Here is a 24,960-nt window from a genome sequence, read left to right on the forward strand (position 1 = left end):
GTCTATATAAGTGAAACATATTTTATTCTATATAACTTTATACCTATAGTAAAGTGTCCTGGTATTCATGGTATCCTATTATTTGCTATCTTATCAGCAAATTATTTTAATATTTGTTTACTTATGTGCTCTGTGTTGATTAGATTATTTCTCTCTATTATGTGCCTTTTTCTTATAGACATGTGAGCTGAATCCCTTTAGAAACCTCTTGTGATTGTAAATTAAGAATAAATAAATTAATTAAATAGACAATGCCCTTTCTGTCTTTTCAATATAAAGAGTACCCGGTTTTGATATGTCCCATCATTTTTCTCATTATACCATGTCTCAGTAACAGCCACTATAGCAATATTCTCAGTTGCCACTACTGTTACAAGTTCATGGATCCTATTCCTTAAACTGTGAGTATTTGTAGACATGACCTTTAGCTTGTCATTTAACGCTAATGCTGCAATCCCTTTCTGTCCTTATTTTGGGGGGCAAAATATATGTTCCTCCCTATTATCTGTACTAGCCCGGTATTTACCCCCCCTCCCATTCCTAGTTTAAAATCTCCTCCAGCCATCTTGCCATTCTATTCCCTAGCACATTGGACCCTCTTGCATTCAGGTGCAATCCATCATTACTATAGAGATTGTACCACAAAGCAAAATCAGCCCTGTGCTCCAAAAACCCAAAGCCCTCCTTCTTACACCAAGACTTCAGCCATGCATTTAGCTGCCTATTCTCCCGCATGACACAGGTAGTATCTCTGAGAATACTATCTTCGAGGTCCTTTTTTTAATCTTACTCCCTAAATCCCTAAAATTACCTTTTAGGACACTCCATCTACCTCTTACTAGGTCATTGGTGCCAATGTGCACCAAGACAGCTGGATCCTCACCAGCCCCTCCCAATAATCTATCCACTCTGTCTGCAGCATACCGAACCTGGGCACAGCAAACCATTTGGTTGCTGTGATCAGAGCCACAGTTTACCCTGTCTTTTCTCTTAATTATAGAATCCCCTACCACCACAACCTGCCTGGGCTTCCCTTCCTTCTTGATCCCCTGTATACTGGATGAGCTGCTTTCTTGGCTGTTAGGCAGAACAGCTTTTTCCAGAAATCCCACCTCTGAGTCTGCCTCTCCAACATGCACAGTTAAATAGGGAAATTTGTTCGGATGGAAAAACTCTGGACTGGCTTCCCTCTTCCCTCCCCCACTGCAACCATGTCTAACTGTCACCCAGCTATGTGCCTGGCACCCTTCTGACTGATCTCCTCTCTCATTGCTAGGGGTCCCATTTAAACTCTGTTCAGTGAGCAAGAGACTCCTCTCAAGATTGTCAATCTCTCTCAGTGTTTCAATGTGCCTCTTCAGAACTCCAACCTCAGCTTCCAGAGAGGCCAATTGTTCACACTTGCCACAGTGATATGGACACAGGCACTGCTGTTCCAAACATGCATACATCTGACATGATGTGCACTGAGTGAGATCTCCAAGCTTGCTCATACTATGGCGAGACGTGCGTATTTATAGAATTGAATCAATATCTGTCAGGGTCCATCTAGGCTGCGGAGCTGCATATCTCTGTTTTTCCCTGCCTTGCCTCAGTTCCCATGTTTTGCTATGGTCCATTCCTGCATTTCCATATGCTCTGTTCTGTACCTCTGATTCCTGGATTCTAGTTCTGCTCTTTGATTCAGCTTCTGTTTCCTTTATAAGGTGTGCCCCATCCGTTTGTTATGTTTGTCTCAGTCTGCGGTCTAAAATGTATGTCCTTCTTGGTTCTGTGTTTAGATTTAATGTTTAGTTTATTAGTAATTCAGTAAGCAGGGTTTAGCGTTAGGACCCACCGAATACTGGAGTACTTTGGCGTAGTGTTGGGCTAGGCATACTACAGCCATATGATGTGACGGAATCTCCAATTGTTATCACATAGTCCTAGGCTAGTTCCTGTATTAATGTTTGTCTGTTTCTTATGTACCTTTGCCCTCCTTTCCCTGAATCATCTGAGGATTTCAGTTCCTCTCTCCTCTCCCCATGTCCCAGTTAAGATGTCCTATACTTGCTTAAAGGAGAAGCGTCCGAGGATTCTGGCTCCTCACTCAATCCTGTGTTCCTTGCCTTGTTCCCTGTCCTTTGTTGTGTCCTGTACATGTATGTCTTATCTGGTTATGTTTTTTGCTCATTCTCCCTGTCCCTTGCTCGCTCTGTCCCTCTTGCTTGCTATGTTTCTGCTGTTACTCTGCTTAGCTTCCGTAGACAAACATAACAAACGGGTTGGGCACACCTTATAAAGGAAACAGAAGCTAAAGCAAAGAGCAGAACTAGAATCCAGGAATCAGAGGTACAGAACAGAGCATATGGAAATCCAGGAATGGACCACAGCAAAACATGGGAACTGAGGCAAGGCAGGAAAAAACAGAGATATGCAGCCCCGCAGCCTGGATAGACCCTGACAATATCTAGCTTACCTTACTTTCTCTTTACAACTCTTGTGTTGGCCACTTACAGAAAGCAAGTCACTTAAACAATGCAAGCTCCTTACTATGATACTTAAAGATATTATAAAAAAAGCACAAGAGGGAAATGCATGCAGATGGAGAAACTTTAGAACAAGAGATCATAGTCTAAAAATAGAGGATCAGAGGTTTAGGTGTAATGTAAGGAAGTCTTACTTTACTGCAAAGGCGGTAGATATGTTAAGCAGCCTCTCACCAGATGTGATAGGTCAGTGGTTCTCAACCGGTGTATCCTCAGGACCCACATATGTCTTTGGTCATTAAGTCACGACCCAAAAATAATTTCATTTCCGAAACATTATATTTTATTCCATAAAACAACTTGTGCAGTATTCCACATACATATATATGCAATTTTTAAACAGTAAACAAACAAACGGATACTTTGCACAATCACAGCGCTAGTGAAAATTAATTGTGCAATAATCACAGTGCTAGTGAAATGAAAGTGCCATTGAGGCAAAAACCCAATAAATAAACAGTCATTGAAACTTATGAGGTAGAACTAATAATGGGTTGAGATGGAAGGATATTCAGCCATAACATTACCCCAAAACTGGCAGAGGGTTAGCTCAGTAAAAAAAACTTTTAGCATCTGATCGCATGAAAGCTCTACAAGCTGACTCTCTTCGTTGCTTGGCAACATGACGCTTTCCAAATCAATTCCAAAAGGATCGCGTATCAAGCCGTCATCCCTGTGCTGCTCTGGGAAGTAGTCTTTAAAACGTTCCTGCAGCACAGAGATGTGCTACTATAGTGTTCTTCAGTTGATTTCTGCCTGTGGAGTCCAGGTGTGTAAGCTCATGACTAGCATTGGGGAACATATCAAATCTCTCTTTGCAAGCATGTCCACAATGCCATTTTCTTTTTGAAAGCCTCGATTTTTTCAATCTGCAAAAATATTGTGTCCCTTCCGTTGCATAGACACATTTAATGTGTTCAGCTGCTCAAACACATCTGCAAAATAAGCAACTTGTGCAAGCCACGTGTCACTGTTAAACAGATCGGCAAGAGTCGAGTTGCACTCTCAGTTCGTATAAACGTGAGAGAACTTTGCCCCTGGAAAGCCAGCGCACCGCCACATGATACAGCACCTGTACATGATCACTGCCCAGGTCTATGCACAGCTTCTGAAAACACCTGGCATGCTTGGCACTCTGTTTAATGTAGTTCACCACTTTGACAGCATCTTTCAAAGTTTTGTGAAGCACTGGCACCATATCCTTGGCTGCTAATGCCTCCCTGTGCAAAAAACAGTGGTTCCAAACCGCATTTGGTGCCTTTTCAAGAATTCTCTTCGCCACCCGAGTGTTTTCGAATCATGCAGGCTGCATGATCGGTTGTGATTCCGGCACACATATCCCATATCAAGCACACTGAATCCAAGTATGAATCCAAAGTACTGAAAATGTCCTCACATAAACCAGGAAAATGGCATGGTTCACAACATCCGTGCATTCAGCCAATTGTAATGAATAGTATTTGCTAGTGTTGATACGAGCTGTGGTCTGCTGTTTTATGTCACCTGACATTTCTTGAATCCTCCTGCGTATCGTGTCATTGGATAGTGGAATTGTCTTCAATTTATCTGCAGAAGATTGATCCAGGACCTCTCTGGCCATATCAATGGCGGCAGGTAAGATAAGGTCTTCTGCAATCCGATGAGCTACGTGGTAAGATGCTCGGAGTGCCTGCTCTTGCTTTGAACAAGAAGATGTTTGTGATGCCCTCAGCTCTTGTAGCTTTCGTTGAAAGTACTCAACAGGTTTTTCTGCAAAGGCCGGGTGTTTTGTGTCTAAATGGCGCTTTAGCTTTGATGGCTTCATGCTTTCATTAGCCAATGTTTCGCTACACAAAACACACTGTGGTTTCTGTCCATCATGTCTATCTTCAATATATGAAAAGCCAAATTTAATATAATTTGTATCATATTTAGGTTTTGACGTCATGTTGACTGAGGAGCGCTGCTTTGGGTGTACTTCAGCAAACTTAGATAAAATCCTGTAAGGTTCCAGTGAAGGATATCCAATTTACTCCTCCAGAGATGATGGTGTATTCTCCGTGGCATTCAAATTCCTGAATGTAATGGGAAGTCTCCAGTGACAGTGAGGGGATAGGGGAAGTAGTGAGGGCAGTGGTGGGGTATATGGGCTGTAATAGGGGATAAGATTTATGGTGAGGGCATATGGGCAGTATTGGAGGATATGGGCAGTGGTGGGGAACAGTGGCTGTGGTGATGGAAACAAAGGGGCTGTGGTGGGTGGACAGGGATTGTGGTGTCTGGGTAACTGGGGCTGAGATGGTGCATAGGGGCTGTGATGAGGGACAGGGATTGTGGTGTGGGGATAACTAGGGCTGTGTGGGGGTAACTGGGGCTAAGATGGTGCATGGGGGCTGTGGTGAGGAGTAGGGGACAGGGACTGTGTTGGGGCAGGGACTGTGATGGTGGATAGGGGCTGTGGTGGGGGTAACTGGGGCTGTAGTGGGGTAATAGTGGATTTGGTGGGATAACAGGGGCTGTGTCCTAGTCGGGGACAGAGGCAAAAGGGACAGCAGAGCAATCCTGACAGCCTGCGGCTCGCGGATTGCCGCTAGAATGTGTAAGGCAGCCCCAGGAAAGTGAAATTTTCCTGGTATGCCTCCAGTCCTCCTCTGACCCTCCGTGACCCACTGAAGACGGGGTTGCGACCCAAAAGTGGTTGAGTTGAGAACCACTGTAATAGGTGATAATACAGTGGGGGAATTTAAACATGAATTGGATAGACATAAAGCTATCTAAAACCTAAGACAAGATCATGGACTAAAAACTAAGTAAGCTTCAGGGCAAACTAGGAGGGCCGATTGTAGTCAAATTCTATATTTCTGTGTTACATATAAATTTTTATTTAAACTAGTGACTTAATAATAATCTTAAATCTAAATACCCTGATCAAAATAGGAAATGTAAGGTATGATCTTTTTAACCTCTCCACGTCTGCTGCTCAGTTTTATGTTAGATCTTTAATGTAATCCACAATTACATGTACAATTTTGTCACAAGTTTCTTATGGCTCCTATAGTTCTTACATTTCTGTTCTCTTCTTTGCAAAACACCTTCTTGCTTGCAACTTAATTTATCCCACACTTCATAATTGACTTAAATTTCTACTTTGATTTCTAATTAGATTTCAATAAATACTTTGTTTTATTTTTTTTGCTGCTGGTATTTTCTGTTGATTAAAATAATTTAACTCATCACATATTCTCAGCAATCTATATTGTACCTAATGAACAAATGTCTCACATTTGCATTTGCAGGTTACCGTAAATTGTTACGAGATTTGGAAAATGGAAAAATCAAGTCAGGAGATTCATTTCACATACGTTTAAATCTAAATATTTCAAGCCAATTGGACAGTTGCTCTTTGTCTCTACAGTGCGATGACATTGTACATGTCCTCGATACAATGTATCATGGAAGATATGAGTGGTTTTGTGCCAAAGTTGATCCATTTACTGACAGAAATCTAGAGGCAGGGACAATACCTAGCTATAACAGGTATGTACATCACAGCTTTAAGCAAATACGTATCTTACAATTCATTTTACATAGTTACATAGTACATAAGGTAGAAAAAAGACCTAAGTCCATCAAGTTCAACCCCTCTACCTAAACTTCTTACTCTTGATCCAAAAGAAGGCAAAAAAACCCTAATTAAGCTACTTCGAATTCTGCCATCAGGGGAAAAAAAAATCCTTCTTGACTCTAAAAGGCAATCGGATTTCTCCTTGGATCAGGAAGCTATTTATAGCCCTGTATGTCATGCCTTTCTAAAAAAAATATACAGACCCCTTTTGAAGGCATCAAATCTATTTTATAACACCACCTCCCTAGGCATTGAATTCCATACCTTTATTGTCCTTACAGTAAAGAATCCCTTCCTTTGTCATCTATGAAATCTCCGCTCTTCCAGCCTCAGAGGGTGACCTCTTGTTCTTTGTAAATTTCTGTTAATGAACAGGTCACTGAAAAGCTCTTTATATTGGCCCTGCATATATTTTATATAATGTTATCATATCCCTTCTAAGACGCCATTTTTCCAGTGTATATAATTTTAACTTTTTTAGTCTCTCTTCATAACTAGTATCTCCCAATCCCCTAATTATTTTGTAGCCCTCCTTTGCACTTTTTCTAGTTCCATAATGTCCTTTTTAAGGACCCGTGCCCAGAATTGTACTGCATATTCAAGATGAGGTCTTACCATTGACCTGTGAAGAGGTAAGGTGATATCCTCCTCCCGTGAATCAATACCATTTTTTTATGCATGTCAAACCTTATTGGCTCTTGCAGCTGCTTGCTGGCATTGTGCACAGTCTATTGTCTTCCATTATTCCTAAGTCCTTCTTGGTAGATTTCCCCAAGGATATTCCATTTATAGTATAGGTTGCATTTTTATTATTTTTATCATAATGCATAACTTTGCATTTGTCTATGTTAAACCTCATCTGCCACTTGCACGCCCAGTTCCCAACTCTGTCTAAATCCTCCTGCAAAGAAGAAACATAGAGATTAGTCTGAATGACCCTGCCCAATGCAGCTTGGGATATCATTTATAAATAAATTAAAAAGAAGAGGACCCAGGACAGACCCCTGAGGCACTCCACTTACTACCTGCGTACAGTCTGAGAAACATCCATTCACATCAACTCTCTGCATTCTATCTTTTAGCCAATTTCCAATCCAAATACAGACATTTGCCCCTACACATAGTGAGCTTTCCATATACCTAATGTCCCCTTGGCTGTTATGGGGAAAGATAGAGAGAGGACAAGGCTTGATGTTACAAACAGTGGCGACTCTAGAAACAATATATAGGGAGGGGCACATAAGATCTGCGGGGCTATATATATAGCCAAAAGTTATGTTCTGTGAAATGATACTTTTGTTACTGGACTAACATAATACTTGATCATTCAACATGGGAAGCCTTAAGCCACAATAATGCAATACCTTAACTTTTCCACTAAATATTTTCAGGGCCTTGAGTCTGGGCAGACAGCATAGCCTCTCTAAACCCGCCCCCAAGCCCACGATCACTCCCACTGAATGATTCTGTAGGCAGAAACCGCGATTGCAGAAAAATCTGCAATCGCGTTTTCAGCTGCCACAGGCAGCTTCAGGGAAGGGGGTGGTGTGTTGAATGGGTCCCCACAGTGTGGGGACCTGACCCAACACCCCCTGCTGCCTGATCGCTCCATGAGAGCGTCAGTGCATCGTTAACAGGGATCGCGGCATTGAAGGGGTTAATTCCCATTTTGTAGGGGGAGCGGTGTAGGACTGATCAAAGAGACTCCTCCCCTACAATCTCCAGTCTATGGGAGATTGTGTCCCAGCTGCCACAGGCAGCTTCAGGGACAGGGAGACAGGGTTCTTTGGTCTCCACATGAGTGTGGAGACCAGCCCCCCCACCCCCTCCCTTGCTAAATTAACCCCTACCCCCTCTTCCTCAATTAACCCCTTCAATGCTGCGATTGTGTATGACCCCCATCGCAGCATTGCAGGGGTTAATATCAGTCAATGCTGTGCTTCAATGGAGCATCAGCATTGAAAGAGTTAAAAAAAGTGTAAAAAATAATAATAATTAAAAAATAAAAAAATAAATAAATTTAAAATAAATAAATAAAATAATAATAAAAATAAAAAATAACAGCACTGACCTGAAAGTCCAGGGTGCTTCCAGGTAAAATGCTGGGCTGGGCTGATCAGATCGCTCCTGGCCAATAGGAGTGATCGGATCATTATAGCAGCCCACGGATGACCCTGCTCTACAAAGAGAGAGGGGTCATCTAGGTTAATTATGAAAAAACACAAATTATTAATAAATAAAAAAATCATAATTATTACCTGATGACTTGTCGGTGACATTTTGAGTCGCTGATTATTGATCGGTCTCCCTGATTGATGTCAGCGGCCTAAACCTGTCACTTACAAGTAATCTGATAAAAAAAAAATATTTAAAAAAATGTAAATGCACATGTTCCAGTTTTGCCCTCATAGCTTCCTCAAAAAATGCATGAACCATGCATGTGAGGCCTTGTTGGACTCATGGGATGTTGGTGAACAAAATGTGGTGTTTTCTTCCACTGTTGCACTTATGGTGTGCAAGAAATTCAGTGCAACATTGAAATGTATGCATTAAAAACGCAATAAAATAATTTCCCTGTGAAGTTTGGCAGACATCAGTGAAGAAATGGCTGGCTGAAAACTGTCAAAACTACCCTAGTTGAACACCTTGACTCATCTACTGTTCATAAATATATACTTTTATGGGGTAATTCACAGTGGGGGGCTTCCAAAATGTCCCAAATGGGTTATGGGCCCAGGAAACCAATTTCTGAAAATTCCAAATTTGAAAACTAAAATGCGCATGTTCCAGTTTTGCCCTCATAGCTTCCTCAAAAAATGCATGAACCATGCATGTGAGGCTTTGTTGGAACCGGGGGATGTTGGTGAACACAATTTGTTTTTTTTCTGCAGTTGCACATATTCTATACAAAATATAATATAAAATCTAAAGCAACATTGCAACATATGCAAAAAAAATATATAAAAATACCTCAAAATTTGGCAGCAATTGGCGATAAAATCCCTATTTGAGAAGTGTCAAAATGACCCTAGTTGTACACCTTGACTTATCTACTATTCATAAACATATAATTTTGGGGGGATAATCAGTATCTGTGACAACTATTGCAGTTATTAGACTAACATGCCAAATTTGAAAAAAATTACATTTCAAAAACGTGATGCATGCCTTGCAATATTTGCCCTATACTGGTCAAAATAGATAAAAATCCTGGCCATGTTGGGTGGTTTCCAAATCAGGACAACTTAATGAATATATTTGGGATCATTTTTTCCATTGGTTCAATGTGTTTACAATTTGTATGTATACAAAACTGTAAAAAAATGTGTTTTTTTCATTTTTTCCCCACTTTTTCCAGTTTATTTCAAACAAAACAATGTACTACCCAGCTTAATATGGTTTCAAATGAAAGCCCTACTTGTGCTGAAAAAACCAATATATGATTTGTGTGGGTGCACCAATTGATAAGAGAGAAATTACAGTTGAAGAAAGACATGGCAAAAACACAAAAACGGCTCCGGTCCTTTAGCGACACCCTAGTTTAAAAATCCCGGTCCTGAAGGGGTTAATAATTATTCATACATGTAAATAAAAAATAAACAGAAATATAGTGTGGCATTTCAATCCAAATGTGCCTGTATCTTTAATAGTTGTACTCTCATGCATATCTTCAAAATCTGTGATATCAAGAAGTGAACAATCTTCAATCCACCTCCAGGGTTTGTATAACATAAAAAAACAAAATATTTTGTATATATAGTGTAGCGGTCCAATATTTTAGTGACTTGGGACTATACGTGTAGTACTCATATGTACTTCAATTGAATAGAGCTCTTCAAGTGTTTTTCTTTGTATATATAGTGATGTTTTCTACCAAAAAATAATATATACCGTATTTGCTCGATTATAAGACGACCCCCCAAAATCTGAATATTAACTTAGGAAAAAAAGAAAAAGCCTGAATATAAGACGACCCTAAAGGAAAAAAGTTTTACCAGTAAATGTTAATTCATGTAAACTATTTTTTTAAATAAAAGCTATGATTGAGAAAAATATTTTTTTTGTTTTTATTTCCTTGTATTTTCCAACCTGTCCCCCAGTTATGCACATCTGCCCCCAGGCTTGCCACACCAATATGGCACTGTGGCCCATGATATGCCTTTTAACCCTCTTTATGCCACTGTGCCCCATGGTATGCCTTTTGACCCCCTATGTGCCACTCTGCCTCCAGAAATGCCTTATACCCCTATATCCCATTCTGGCATTTAGGGGGTTAAAATGCATAATTTGGGGCAGAGTGGCATATAGGGAGGTATAAGGCATTCCAGGAGGCAGAGTGGCATTAAGGGAGTTAAAAGGCATTGTATAGAGCACTCTGCCTCCAGAAATGCCTTATACCCCTATATGCCACTCTGGCATTTAGGGGGTTAAAAGGCATATTATGGGGCAGAGTGGCATATAGGAAGGTATAAGGCATTCCAGGAGGCAGAGTGGCATTAAGGGAGTTAAAAGGCATTGTATAGAGCACTCTGCCTCCAGAAATGCCTTATACCCCTATATGCCACTCTGGCATTTAGGGGGTTAAAAGGCATATTATGGGGCAGAGTGGCATATAGGAAGGTATAAGGCATTCCAGGAGGCAGAGTGGCATTAAGGGAGTTAAAAGGCATTGTATAGAGCACTCTGCCTCCAGAAATGCCTTATACCCCTATATCCCATTCTGGCATTTAGGGGTTAAAATGCATATTATGGGGCAGAGTGGCATATAGGGAGGTATAAGGCATTTCAGGAGGCAGAGTGCTCTATTAAATGCCCCATTAACGCCACTCTGCCTCCTGAAATGCCTTATACCTCCCTATATGCCACTCTGCCCCATAATATGCCTTTTAACCCCCTAAGTGCCAGAGTGGCATATAGGGGTATAAGGCATTCCAGAAATGCCCTATGCCCCCATTTAACACACACACACACGCACACACACACACACTTACCGGTGCTTCCAATTTCCTGCTGTATTGCTGGGGCAGCAGGTTGACGTCTCCTTCCGCTGCAGCCGGAAGGAGGTGGAGTTGGTGGCGGGGGTTTGTCTGCGTCCGTCGCGCATACCTTCCCCGGCTGTCAGAGATCAGAGTTCCCCGCACCGGTGCGGGGAACTCTGATCTCTGACAGTCGGGGAAGGTATGCGCGACGGACGCAGACAACCCCCGCTGCTAGCCACACCTCCTTCCGGCTGCAGCGGACGTTGTCTACGCGGATCGCGTAGACGTCAACCCGCTGCCCCGGCAATACAGCAGGAAGCACCGGTAAGTGTGTGTGTAGGGGGGTGTTAAATGGGGGGGGGGAGACAGGAGGATCCAGGTCCCCTGCAGCGGTGCGGGGGATCTGGATCTTAGTCTCATAATCAGACCTCTATTTGAGGTCTGATTAGAAGACGACCCCGATTAGAAGACGAGGGGTATTTTTCAGAGCATTTGCAATCGAGCAAATACGGTATATTTATAGTGCAGAGGTATAATGTATAACAAAATCTATAATAATAAACATTGCAATCACAAGGAGAATAATGGTAAGGGTTCTTCAGAAAATGGTATTGTAGATCTCTCTTCCTTTTTCAGGAATAGTGAAGGCAACATTTTCTAAATAAATTTATTATATAGAGATTGGTATCGCAAGCAGCAGACATCATCCAAGATGTTCCCAGAAGATATCCATAAGATTAAATCAGAAATAAAATACATAAATCAGTTAAAATCATCTCTATTAGCTTGGCACATCTATCCATTGGAATTTTTGCTCATTCTTCAAGGCAAAACTACTCCAGCTCCTTCAAGTTCAAGCTGCTGGTGTACAGTAATCTTTAATCATACCACAGATTCTGTATTGATTAATAATCTCTTGCAGGTTTGTTTTGGTGCCATATTCTTTCTTAATCATGGATTTAATGGTGCTCTGTGGGATGTTCAAAGTTTCAGATACCTTTTTTATAACCCAACCCTGATCTGTACTTCTCCACAACTTTGTCCCTGACCTGTTTGGAGTGCTCCTTGGTCTTCATGGTGCTGCTTGCTTGGTGGTGCCCTTTACTCAGTGGTGTTGCAGACTCTGGGGCCTTTCAGAACAGGTGTTTATATACTGAGGTCATGTGACACTTAGATTGCACACAGATGGACTTTATTTAATTATTTGACGACTGAAAGTAATTGGTTGCACCAGATCTTATTTATTTAATCTATTTTAAGGCTTCATAGCAAAGGGGGGAATACATTTGCGGTTTTAAAAAAAAATATATTTTCTTCATTTTACTTAGGACTATTTTGTGTATCTCCATTAGATGAAATCCAAATATAAATCTAATTTAATTCCAGGTTGTCATGCAACAAAATAGAAAAAATGCCAAGGGGGTGAATACTTTTGCAAGGCACTATACTCTCTAATGTAGTGAAACATTTTGTTTATTCTTTCCCAGGGCTCAGCAGATATTTTTGGTCAAGCTGCAGAAATTAATGCAAAGAGGCATCAAAGATGATGGAGAAGGTTCAAGCAATACACTACGAGCTATGAGAGTAAGAGGTTTTTTCCCCCCACCACTACACAGACACTCGATGCTAACACACAATAACCAGACACCCCAAACACTTGGTCACTGCAATCCTTGTCCCCAAACAGCTTGTCAGTGCCATTTTGGGACCAAACAGGTCATCGGTGATATATTTGCTCTCCAAAAAGCATTACACTAAATGTTTCAGTAACATCCTGCGCTCTAACTTAAAGAAGTCGCTAAGCAAGAGGGGCAAAGCCGTAGCTAGCTCTTGTTGCACCCGAGGCAATAACAGAAAATTTTGCCCCCCAATATATCTTTATTGGGGTTATTTTGAGGAAAGTGGATAAATAAATAACAAGGAAATTCATGATATTAGAAGTGTAGAGAGTTACAGAAATAATAGTACAGATTTCCCCAAAATTATTTCACATTTTTATACTGAGGGATACAGTATAACTCCCCTCCAAATAACTTCAATTAATATACTGTATATACACTGTATATACTGAGCCTGACAGTGGTATACCACAACTTTAATGATCCATGGTGACCACCACAGTCAGGGCAGAGCCGAGGTGGGTGGCAGCAGGGAGCGGAGGAAAGAGAGTAGAGCTGATGCTGAAAACTCTTTCATGAGCTTGGCGCCCCTCTCTCTCCTCAGCTCCCTGCCACCTGGGTGCTGTGCACCTGCCTCCGTTTCTGCTTCTCAGTAGGTCCTTTGAAGCCCCCCTCTAGACATAACCAGGAGCTTATTCTGTCTAAATATATAGCTTGGTCACAAACAGTTTTTTATTGCTCATAAAATGAGTACTACATAGCTAAATACTCAAAGATAAACCTAAAATCAATTGCAAATACAAATAAATCTTCTATTTACACTCTGTAGAATACACTTCAACCAGATGAGACATCTATGCAAACTGACTCCAAGAGCAGCCCACGTCTTTCAAGAGCAAGTTTTCTGTTTGGACAAATTTTGCAGGTAAAGTTTGTAAAGGGGAGCTCCTACCAAGATGTTTTATTAGCGGTGACAAAACAAGTAAAATATGTTGGAAGCGTTTTTACGTAATATATTTCAAGAGAGCTGAATAATTAGTATGTGTTATAGTGCTGTTATTTACTAGATACACAGTGTAATATCTTATCATACCTTATTATCATGCCTTGTTTTAAACAATAGAACTGCTCAGTCCTAATCACCCAGACACGTATTCTCTGACTATTCAAAGTCTATGGAGAAAGGATTTTCTTTGGATAAGCAGGATTTCATTGACATAACCCATAAACCTGCAATGGTAGCATCCAGGTCTGCAATTGTTTTGGAAGGTTATTGGAATTAAAAGGCTAAACTACATTGTTGTATACAGCACTGTACTCAATGGTGAAAGACAAATATTGGTTTCCTTTGGACTTCCCTTTTTAAGATGAGGATGTCTTCTCAATGCATTTTTTTAATCAAATTAATATATTTGTTCAGTAATTGTTACACCAGAAGCTGACTTCACGGACCCCTGCCAAAAAGCTCCTTTTTATGTGTATTTTTAGTACTAAAAATAACAAAAAGCAACAGGTATGGAGATGCAGAAGTGTTTAGATAAGCAAGCAACTAGTAGGGACATGCCTCAATGTAAGTTCCTGCTTTAAGTCTTTATCGGGGCTTAAAAATCGCAGTCTGCTATTTTTATGCCCTGATAATGGCCTCTTTATTGTCTGCCAAAACATGTAGTTCATGCAGGGTGGTCATGATTTTAATGCAACCCAGCTGTTTTCCACATGTATCCCAACAGCATAAGAGGTGGTGCAGGGAAGAAACACAGAAATCAGAAATGGAAGCAAATGTGCCTCAAGTAGCATTACATAACATTTTATTTGTACAGCACCAGCAAACTCCATAGCCCTGTTACCATATACTATAAAAAATTCAAATAACTATAAAGTTAACAAATATATGAACATATTTTAATGCATGCTGGTGGAGAGGAAGACAAGGGCCCTCTTTGTGAGTTTGCAGACTATTAGGTTATAGGAAATTGAGACTGATAGTAAGGCATACCTCCCAAGTAGGGTGGCTAAATAGGCCATGTTTTCCAATATAATTGTTTAATATAAAGTGTTTTCACATATATTTTTTACATATTGATGATCGGCTCAGATAAAGTGCTGCCTGCAGTATGGGCGATATGTAACTAATTATTTCCCTTCCATAAGTCTATACATGCCCCATACTGCAGAGCAGCATTTTATCAGGACTGGTCAGCAAGATGTCAAAGATGTCAAAGTTATATGTGTCCTGGAAAAGAGTGCCCGATGTGGTCACCCTACTCCCAAGTGGGAAGTTCCTTTTTTTTGGCCTCACACCCCCAGTCCTTCTTTCCTCCCCTGACACCTCTCTTTTCTATTATGTCAGAATGTTTGGTGGTTATGAACATATCCCAGTGTTCTACAGCTGTAACTTACAGTACTGTGTACAGAAACAGCACACATTTTGTTATAAATGAAATTGTGTAAATAAAATACATAGTTATTATTAGACTTGCGCATTCGTCTTCGGGCGAACATGAAAACGAGCACGAAGAGGCCGTTTTTTTGTTCGTTCCGAAGACACGCCGAAGAGAATACAGTGCCGGCAAAACATAGGAGAAGACGAAGACTCACAACCACAAAGAATCGTCTTCGTTTTTGCCGCGCAGCCGCCAAAATTTCAAACAGGAGTACGCTGATCTCGTCTGTCCAATCAGCTCACTCTTGTGACGTCACGCTAAGGGTCTCGTCCAATTCCTGTGCTGCTGTTTTTTGAATTCTGAAGGCGCCTTTATAAGACCAGAGCTTGCCTGAGAGATCCATTCATTTTTCGCTGTGACTGCTTTGGCAACACTGCTGTGCTGCATCCGAGCGTTACAGAGAGATTGTTCTGTTCTGTGTGAGACTGGTAAGCCTTAGCCTGCCATATCTCACAGTGTACTTCATCCTCACTTCAGTGCTACTTAATATAATTAATAATAATAATTTGATTAATTTAATTTTTTTTTTATTTAATTTGTCATCAACTGTAGTGTAAGTGCTGTTGAGTTGACAGTGCACCCAGTGTCTCAGTGGCACTGGGGTGCCCTTGCCCTGGGCTGGCACTAGTGCCTACTGCCTGTCCTGCTTAACTAAATTAAATAGAATTTATAAATAATAATTTAATAGAATCTATAATTTAATAGTTCATTATAATATTATATATATATATATTTGTCAGTCATATATATATATACTAGTATACTAGTGTAGAGTGTACTGTAGACATTCATCTACTAGTGTCTAATTTAAAATCAGTAATATTAATTAATATAATTAATAATTGAATTCATTATAAAATTATATATATATTTGTCAGTTATAGTTAGTAATAGTATACTAGTGTAGAGTGTACTGTAGACATTCAAGACATCTACTAGTGTCTAATCTAAAATCAGTAATATCAATAATTCTATAATTCTTTCTTATCTTAATAGTTAATTAAATTAGCTATAAATAAAAGTAATAATATTAATTAATTACTACTAGCGTATAGTTCAGCTAATCTTATTAGTACTGGTGCTGCAGCTCTATAGTTTGTGCTTTGTTTTAGCAACAGCAAGAGACCAAGTCAATTTTTCTTAATTAATAATCTTTCATTTTATTTCATTTGTTTTGCTCACCTCAGTCCATCAGTGAAGTGAACTTGTTGGGCTAGTGAGTGCAGCCGCATAAGTGCTGTGGTTTTTTTTGATCAGCAAGCAGTGACGTTAACTGTTTTGCAAAGATTTTCTCATTTATTTTACATTTTATTTCAATTTTATTAAAAGTACCCTTAGTGTTTTGCTCACCTCAGTCCATCAGTGAAGTGAACTTGTTGGGCTAGTGAGTGCAGCCACATAAGTGCTGTGTGTTTTTGTTCAGCAAGCAGTGAAGCTAACTGTTTTGCTGTGACATTTTATTTTATTTCTAATTCTTTTCAAGAAAAATTGACTGTGACGAGCTGTACTAAGCAAAGCTTCAAGCTACTAGCTGTAGTACTAAAATAATTCTAATCTTCTTTAATCTTAATTTATAATATATTATAAATAATATATAACAATATCAATTCTAATTCATAATCTATAATATAAGTAATTCTAATTCTAAATTCTAATTCATAATCTATATTCTTCTATCTATAATACATAATATATAAGTAAATTATTTCTAATCTATTAATATTATATAACTTAATATTAATTAATAAATCATATACTGAATCTGATTTAACCTCACTTTATCTTAGTGGGTTTGAGAGCGTCTGCCTAGAGGTAGATTTATAGTAAGGAAATATAGCTTTAGGCTAGCATAGTAGTAGGCTAAGCTCTTAGGCCCGTGTAAATTCAAATTAAAAATAAAATACTGCTAGTTATTAAATAGTTAATCTTGAGTTAATAATTTAAATAACTTTAGCACTTTGGCAGATTGCACACAACAGCACAGTGCAGTAGTGCATAGTTTTACTTTTTAAGCAGTAGCACTGAAGAGAACTTCCTCTAATTTTTTTGTCTTTAATTCGTTTTTCCTTTTTTTTTTTTTTTTTTTTTATAGTTTTTTAAACACTACACTACACTACACTACACACACAACAAAAAATTTGAAATGGATCCTCCTTTTGGGACTAAGGAGGGACAAGCTCCATCTACCACCACCACCACCAGCACCACCACCAGTTCTAAGATGCAGCCTTTGCGTCAGTCTAGTCGGCCAAGTAGGCCAAGCTCTCGCTTATCATTTGGGGAAGCATTGCTTGAAGGATCATCAAGTAAAGGAAAGGCACCAAAAGCAGGCAGTAGTAGTGCGGCTAGGCCCACAAGCTCTATGGTTTTTTACGGAAAGCCTAAAGCACCAGAAGCACGTTCAAAGTTAAAGGGTAGCACAAGTAGTACCAGCCCAGTGACTAAAAAGAAGTGCCTTTTGCCCCAAGCAGCATCTTCCCCATCCACAAGCAGCATGCAAGGTACCAAGCAGAGCCAAATTAGCAGCAAGACTCAGAGGGGTCCCAAACCAAAGCGATCTCATTCCTTTGTAGGGAAAACCACCACCACCACCGCCTCTACCACCACTAGTGCTGCGCCTACTGTTCCCACTGGTACCGCCACGCCATGTCCTCCTAGTACCTCTAGCAAGCCACCAAGTCCTTACAAAATTTTTGTAAAGACAGTTAGAGAGAGGGCTACACATAGTGGAACTCCACCTAGCGAGGTAGCAGAGGAGCCTGAGACTGAGAGGCCAAGTGCAGAGTCTATTCTTCCTGCTCACACTACTACTAGTCACGAGTCTCACGACAATATCAGTCTTAGCTCCAGCCTAGCAGGAATTCCATTCGATCTGGCTAATGAAGAGCTAGACTATGAGCCAGAGGAAGTAGAGGAGATGAGTGGTCAGGAATCAGATTCCTCAGGGAGCAGTGTCCAAATGACTAGTGCACAATTTTCCCCTGAGCCTCCACCTTCTCCGCTACGATCATCACCATCACCACCACCACCAGCAGCAGCAGCAAAACCTAGCAAATCTAAAGCAATTAGCAGTCCCACTATGGCCAGTACTGTTACCACCAGTCCCACCACCACTAGTTCTGCCTCTGTTCATCCACCCCGAGCAGTAGGAGCAGCACCCAAGGCACACTCCAAGGCTATGCGCGCCCCAATTTGGGAGCACTTTGAAAATGTTGAAGAAGGGCGCTATGGAAAGTGCAAACATTGTGGGAAGCTAATAAGCAGAGGGAAAGTGTCTGGCCATTTTACCAGTGCTAGCATGAAGCATCACCTCAGCACTCAACACAACGCTGTGCTATTGGGGAAAGATGCAGAAGTAAAACTTAGTGCAGGCAGCATAGCTGGTGGCCGTGGAAAAACCCTAACAGCTTCTTCTTCTGAGCCAATAGCAGCAGCAGCAGCAGCTAGTGCTGGCAGCCAGAGACCAAGGCAGGTTGGAGCACTGCATGTCCAGCCCACCCTGGAACAATTTGTGGCATTCCAATCCAAAAGGTCAATGCCCAAACAGCAGGCCAATAAAGTAACGCGACTGATTGGTCAGTTCATTGCTGTTGGAGGGGCATCCTTCTCTATGATCGAAGGGGAGCCTTTCAAACAATTGATGGCGGCTGTGGCTCCACAATATACAGTTCCGTCACGTTCCACTTTCAGCAGGAACATTGTCCCCTCATTCTATCGGTCCTGTGTTGCAGCAGTGAAAGAGGAGCTTTCCAAGGCTGCTGGTCAGTCTGTTCATTTCACTACAGATTTGTGGAGTGCACCTAGCGGCCAGCATGCCTTTCTTTCTTTGACAGCACACTGGTGGCAGCCCGGTGTGTCTAAAGAAGGTGCTGCAGCAGGCTACCGATCTTTCCTTCTCCATGCAGAAGTGATGGATGAAAAGCACACTTCCCAAAATATTCTGCATGCAATGAGGAAAATGTTTAGCCTTTGGGTGGGAGCAGAGGCGGGCACCAATGTTGAAGTTGGTTTTGTGGTAACTGACGGAGGTGCCAATATGGTGAAAGCGCTGCGAGATGGTCATATTGTTGGTGTGCGCTGTGCAGCCCACATCATCCATCTTGTAGTGAAGGCAGCAATGTGGCACTAATGTGGAACTAATGTGGCAGCAGTAGTTCTGTCCCGCTGCAGAAAGATCGCTGGGCACTTTCACCATAGTGTGAAGGCTAGCCAACTTTTGAGGGAAGAGCAAGAGAGGGCAGGTCTTCCCGTACACTGCCTACGTCAGGATGTCAGTACACGGTGGAACTCCACGTTAGACATGCTGGAGAGGATTTTGGAGCAGCAGAGGGCAATCCATAATCTTGCCTCAGAGCACAATATTGGGATTACCTCTCCATTGAATAGGGAGGATTGGACAGTCTGGCCCAAGTAATCCCAGTGTTCTCCCATCTAGGCAGCAAGATGGATGTGTTCCTTGGAAACCGTGAGGCTGTTCAAGGTGGCACTCTACATCCTGACGTAGCAGCCATAGTCAGGAAGCTGAAGGATCTGCTAAAAGTACACCTTCGCAAACAAATGGAAGAGAGTCCCGAAATGATGCTAGCGTGCCTTTGCGATCCAAGAATTAAGGGAAAGCTAGCTTTGAAATTTAATGTTCTCAGTAGCTACCGGGAGCAATTGGTCAACAAGGTGCATGACTGGCAGTGTAAAATGGGAATGCTGTCCGAGGAGGGAGAGGTGCAGGAGGAGGAAGAGATGATGTGGTCTGCTACTCCTAGCAGCAGCATCAGCAGCAGTGCCACAAGCAGCACAACATAGCTGAGTGGAGCAGCTGCGTTTTGGGAAGAGGCACTTGGGAGTATAGTTGGACCATCTGACAGAGCTAGCAGCAGAAAGGAGAGTAGTGCTGCTGAAATGGTCAGACTTTACCTCTGCGCCTAATGTTGATCCTCTTAGCTACTGGGATGAAAAGAAGAGTGTGTGGCCTGCACTCTCATGGGTTGCGCAGCAGCTACTATCATGTCCGCCAACCACTGTTCAAAGTGAGCGCGTGTTTTCTATGACTGGAAACATACTGAGTCCACAGCGCTCACGCATGGCACCTCATCTGATGGAGCAGATTGCCTTTCTTAAATTCAATCTGCCCAAGTTGGGTTACCCAGCTCTTAGCTTGGAAAGTTAATTTTTTTTTCTCTGTAATGTTTAAGGTAGTTTCTCCCCCTGGTTGCACGTGTTTGTGGTGTGGCAACGTCTGCTACCTCCGCCGGTGTAGCCAATTTACACTAGGGCCTAGTGTCTGAGTTCTGGAAGTCCGCTCCCAAACGCCATGGACTGACAGACTTTCATGCTTTGCCCTGGGGTGAAACAGGTGAGCGGGTCGTCAATTGCCCACTCATTCACCTTTTTCCGTTTCCAACGCTGCTGCTGGTGGTGGTGCCAGCATCTTTTGCCAGTTCACTTCCTGGCTGAAATCATGCCTCAAATGTCCCTAATGGAGAGGGTAGTTTCTCCCCCTGGTTGCACTTGCTGCGGTGTGGCAATGCCTGCTACCTCCGCCGGTGTAGCCAATTTACGCTAGGGCCTGGTGTCTGAGTTCTGGAAGTCTGCTCCCAAACGCCAAGGACTGACAGTCTTTGGATGCTTTGCCCTGGGGTGAAACAGATGAGCGGGTCATCAATTGCCCACTCATTCACCTTTTTCCGTTTCCAACGCTGCTGCTGGTGGTGGTGCCAGTATCTTTTGCCAGTTCGCTTCCTGGCTGAAATCATGCCTCAAATGTCCCTAATGGAGAGGGTAGTTTCTCCCCCTGGTTGCACTTGCTGCGGTGTGGCAATGCCTGCTACCTCCGCCGGTGTAGCCAATTTACGCTAGGGCCTAGTGTCTGAGTTCTGGAAGTCTGCTCCCAAACGCCAAAGACTGACAGTCTTTGGATGCTTTGCCCTGGGGTGAAACAGGTGAGCGGGTCGCCAATTGCCCACTCATTTGCCTTTCCCAATGCTGCTGCTGCTGCTGGTGGTGGTGGTGCCAGCGTCTCTTCTCTGCCAGTTCGCTTCCTGGCTAGTGTCATGCCTTAAATGTCCCTAATGGAGAGGGTAGTTTCTTCCCCCTGGCTGCGTCTGTTTGCGGTGTGGCAACGCCTGCTACCTCCGCCGGTGTAGCCAGCTTACGCTAGGGCCTTGTGTCTGAGTTCTCGAAGTCCGCTCCCAAACGCCAAGGACTGACAGTCTTTGGATGCTTTGCCCTGGGGTGAAACAGGTGAGCGGGTCGTCAATTGCCCACTCATTCACCTTTTCCAATGCTGCTGCTGCAGCTGCTGGTGGTGGTGCCAGCGTCTCTTCTCTGCCAGTTCGCTTCCTGGCTAGTGTCATGCCTTAAATGTCACTAATGGTAAGGGCAGTTTCTCCACCCTGGCTGCGTCTGTTTGCAGTGTGGCAACGCCTGCTACCTCCGCCGGTGTAGCCAGCTTACGCTAGGGCCTTGTGTCTGAGCTCTGGAAGTCTGCCCCCAAATGCCAAGGACTGACAGTGTTTGGATGCTTTGCTCTGGGGTGGAACAGGTGAGCGGGTCGTCAATTGCCCACTCATTCGCCTTTCCCAATTCTGCTGCTGCTGCTGCTGGTGGTGCCAGCGTCTCTTCAATGCCAGTTCGCTTCCTGGCTGGTGTCATGCCTCAAATGTCCCTAATGGTAAGGGCAGTTTCTCCCCCCTGGTTGCACTTGCGGGCGGTGTGGCAACGCCTGCTACCTCCGCCAGTGTAGCCAGCTTACGCTAGGGCCTTGTGTCTGAGCTCTGGAAGTCCGCTGCCAAACGTCTAGGACTGACAGTGTTTTGATGCTTTGCTCTGGGGTGAAGCAGGTGAGTGGGTCGCCAATTGCCCACTCATTCGCCTTTTCCATTTCCTTTTCCATTTCCATTTCATTATTTTCCTTCTGATACACAACCAACCAACCAAACATAACACACACAATAACACAAATAACACAGTGACATAACACATAACACACAACACATATAACACACAGTGACAACACACATAACACACATAACACATACACGTACAATGCACAAATCACAAGGACCTTTCCTCTTGTTATTTGTCCTGGCCTTCACTTCTACACTCACTAGCATTAACACTATAACTCACACTTCATACTATAACATTTTTCCATCCACATACCTGCCAACAGACCCAACTTTTTCAGGGACAGTCCTGCTTTTTTCCAGTCCTGTCCCATTTAATTTAGCTATCTAGGTATGCAAATACACGTTGGTAGTTATAGCTCGGTAGGTAGCAATAGTATAAACATTAAATAAATATAATAAAGTACTAAATAATAAATCTAACTTTAAAATACATTTAAATAAACCCCTAATTTTTTTAAAAAACCCATTAAAATTAAAATTTAATTATTATTTAGACATAATACATCTTTAACCAAACCAGTGCACTGCTACTAATCTTAAACATAACCGTACATTAACCCTAAGCTATTTTTTAGTTCTTGTCCAACATTTTTCCATCCACATACCTGCCAACACACCCAAGATTTTGGTGGACAGTCCTGCTTTTTTCCAGTCCTGTCCAGTAAAAGTTGGGTTGTTGCAAAGTATGCCATTGTGAATAGGTAGCAAATGTTAGCCATGTATTACAAGTGGTCCAAAATCAATTTAAAAATGTAAAATAATCCCTATTCTTTTATTAAACATCTATGGATGTGTGATTGTGTATGATAAACGGAGGCCAAGTTCCTTGGAGCATTTGTCTCTAGGTCATTTTGTGTACAGTACACCTCAGTACGTGTGTGCAACTCTATTGGTCGTTTCGTCAGGGGGCTGGCCTGCCATCAACGAATGAAGTGCGTTCTGCAATTCACTCGTTGATGCCAGACCAGCCCCCTGCCGAAACGACCAATAGAGTTGCACACACGTTCCTTCACGGCAGCTGCTGCTGTTCCGATGTGTTGTTAACCCCGTATTAACCCCTGCTAGGCAACCGGGAAGGAAACGAAGATTAAACGAGCACGAAGAATGTCCGCGAATATTCGCCCGAAGAGAAGACAGGAACGGGCGAATATTCGCGGAATACGAAGGTTTTTTCCCCCCGAAGACGAGCACGAAGATGAACACGAAGAGCCCCCTGGTGCCCAAGTCTAGTTATTATTCTCCTCAATGTCATACTCTTTTATATATAACTAAGAGACACCTTTGGGGAGGTTTAAGGGAGGTGACCTATAGATAGCAACGTTACATAACATTTTATTTATTGTGGGTATTAAGCGGATATATTGTTTCTCTGACAGGTTGGTTTTAGTGAGTATTTGGAATAAGTAGTGGAGAGTCTGGTAGAAGAAGATAGGGAATTGCAGAGACTACAGAGACTATTAGTGTATATGAAAAAGGGTATCAATGCAAAATTGGTTGGGAAAGCAGGAAAAGAAAAGTTCTCTATGTTGTCAGAAATGGATAGTGAAGCCATGAAAATGTCAAAAGTCAGATCAGAAATGGGGCAGTAGAGAGGCCCTCTTGAAAAAAGGACTGAGGTTTGTAGCACACTGGATATAAGAGGAATAAGGGTTTAGTACATTTAGTAAAATAGACACCATAGGAGCTGTTTGGTATGTAGGCCTATAGCAGGTGAGGGCAGTACAAGTGATTTCAAGACTAACCAAAGCAAAGTACAGAGTAATCAAAGGAATTAAAAGCCACAGAGAAGTGAATTTAGAAGAACATGGAACATCACACTGAAGTGAGACATTTTTTTGTCTTTCTGTGCAGTTGGTTTTATGAAAGCAAAAAGGGTTGGAGTGGATGTAATAAATAGCATTTGCTTGCTTTGGAATATCTCTGCGTTGTAACTACTGTTTTTCATTTTACGTCTAAACGAACTATGTTTCTTTTTAAGTTTGTCAACCGCTCTGAAAACAAATACAAAAGGATGAATAGTAATGAACGTGTACGGATGATCTCCTGTAACTCTCCATCTACAGAAACAATGAAGCTTTTACTAGATAAACATGATGGTATGTGTTTTAGCCAATATATTGCAAAAGACAAAAAATGTGTACTTAAGCGCAAACAATTATTGAATTAATTATCTGGATCAACCAAATATTGTAGCACTTCCCACACAGTGTTGAGACATAATTTGTATACAGTGGTGACTAAGGTCTAGTGTTGCCCACACCGAACAATGAGTGAATATGACTAATAAATATTAGTGGGAGTACTTTCCCCAAAAATATTGGATCCTTGCATTTTCAATCTTTCTTGGAGTTTTGTTAGAAACTTGATCAGTGTTAATAGATAAAAACAAGAATAAAACATTTCCAGTGGTGCAGATTATCTCAATGAAAGGAAAAGAAAAGTCAGGAAACCTATATACAACTGGAGACAAATCATCACAGAAACTGGGTTGCGTTACATCCTCACACATAGGAGCAGTAGGTTGCTGAAAACTTACGGATCCAGTATTTAAAGGGGAAGTACCCCTACTAATATTTGTCAGTCACGTTCAGGGCCGGCCTTTGGGGTGTGCGACCTGTGCGACCGCACAGGGCGCCACACTCCAGGGGGCGCCGCCGCGGGGTCCGCCGCCTCCGGGTCCGACGACGACGACGCGGGGACCGCTGCCGCCCGCTCTGGACCTAGATTAAAACATCGGGGGTTTTTTTTACTGTTTTTTTAACTTTATTTAAAATCCTCCATGTTAAATAAAGTTTTTTTTAACTTTATTTAACATGGAGGATGTTAAAGTTAAAACAAACAAAAAAAACCCCAATGTTTTCATTTATGACCCGGGCAGGGG

The 24,960-nt window shown here is 41.9% G+C and overlaps 1 protein-coding gene across 1 annotated transcript in view; it reads left to right on the forward strand.

Annotated features, from left to right (window-relative positions):
• LOC149290672 (caspase recruitment domain-containing protein 11-like) overlaps positions 1-24,960 on the forward strand; it is a 116,875-nt gene that overhangs the window by 84,254 nt on the left and 7,661 nt on the right. Inside the window, exons 16-19 of the mRNA XM_089488459.1 lie at positions 5,804-6,044; positions 12,599-12,695; positions 13,560-13,655; positions 24,058-24,175. Coding sequence (XP_089344585.1) covers positions 5,804-6,044; positions 12,599-12,695; positions 13,560-13,655; positions 24,058-24,175 — 552 coding nt within the window. The remainder of the gene's footprint in view (positions 1-5,803; positions 6,045-12,598; positions 12,696-13,559; positions 13,656-24,057; positions 24,176-24,960) is intronic.

This window comes from Sceloporus occidentalis, unplaced genomic scaffold, assembly GCF_023333645.1.
Source record: "Sceloporus occidentalis isolate IW3139 unplaced genomic scaffold, rSceOcc1.0.p SCAF_38, whole genome shotgun sequence".
Taxonomy (NCBI): Eukaryota; Metazoa; Chordata; class Lepidosauria; order Squamata; family Phrynosomatidae; genus Sceloporus; species Sceloporus occidentalis.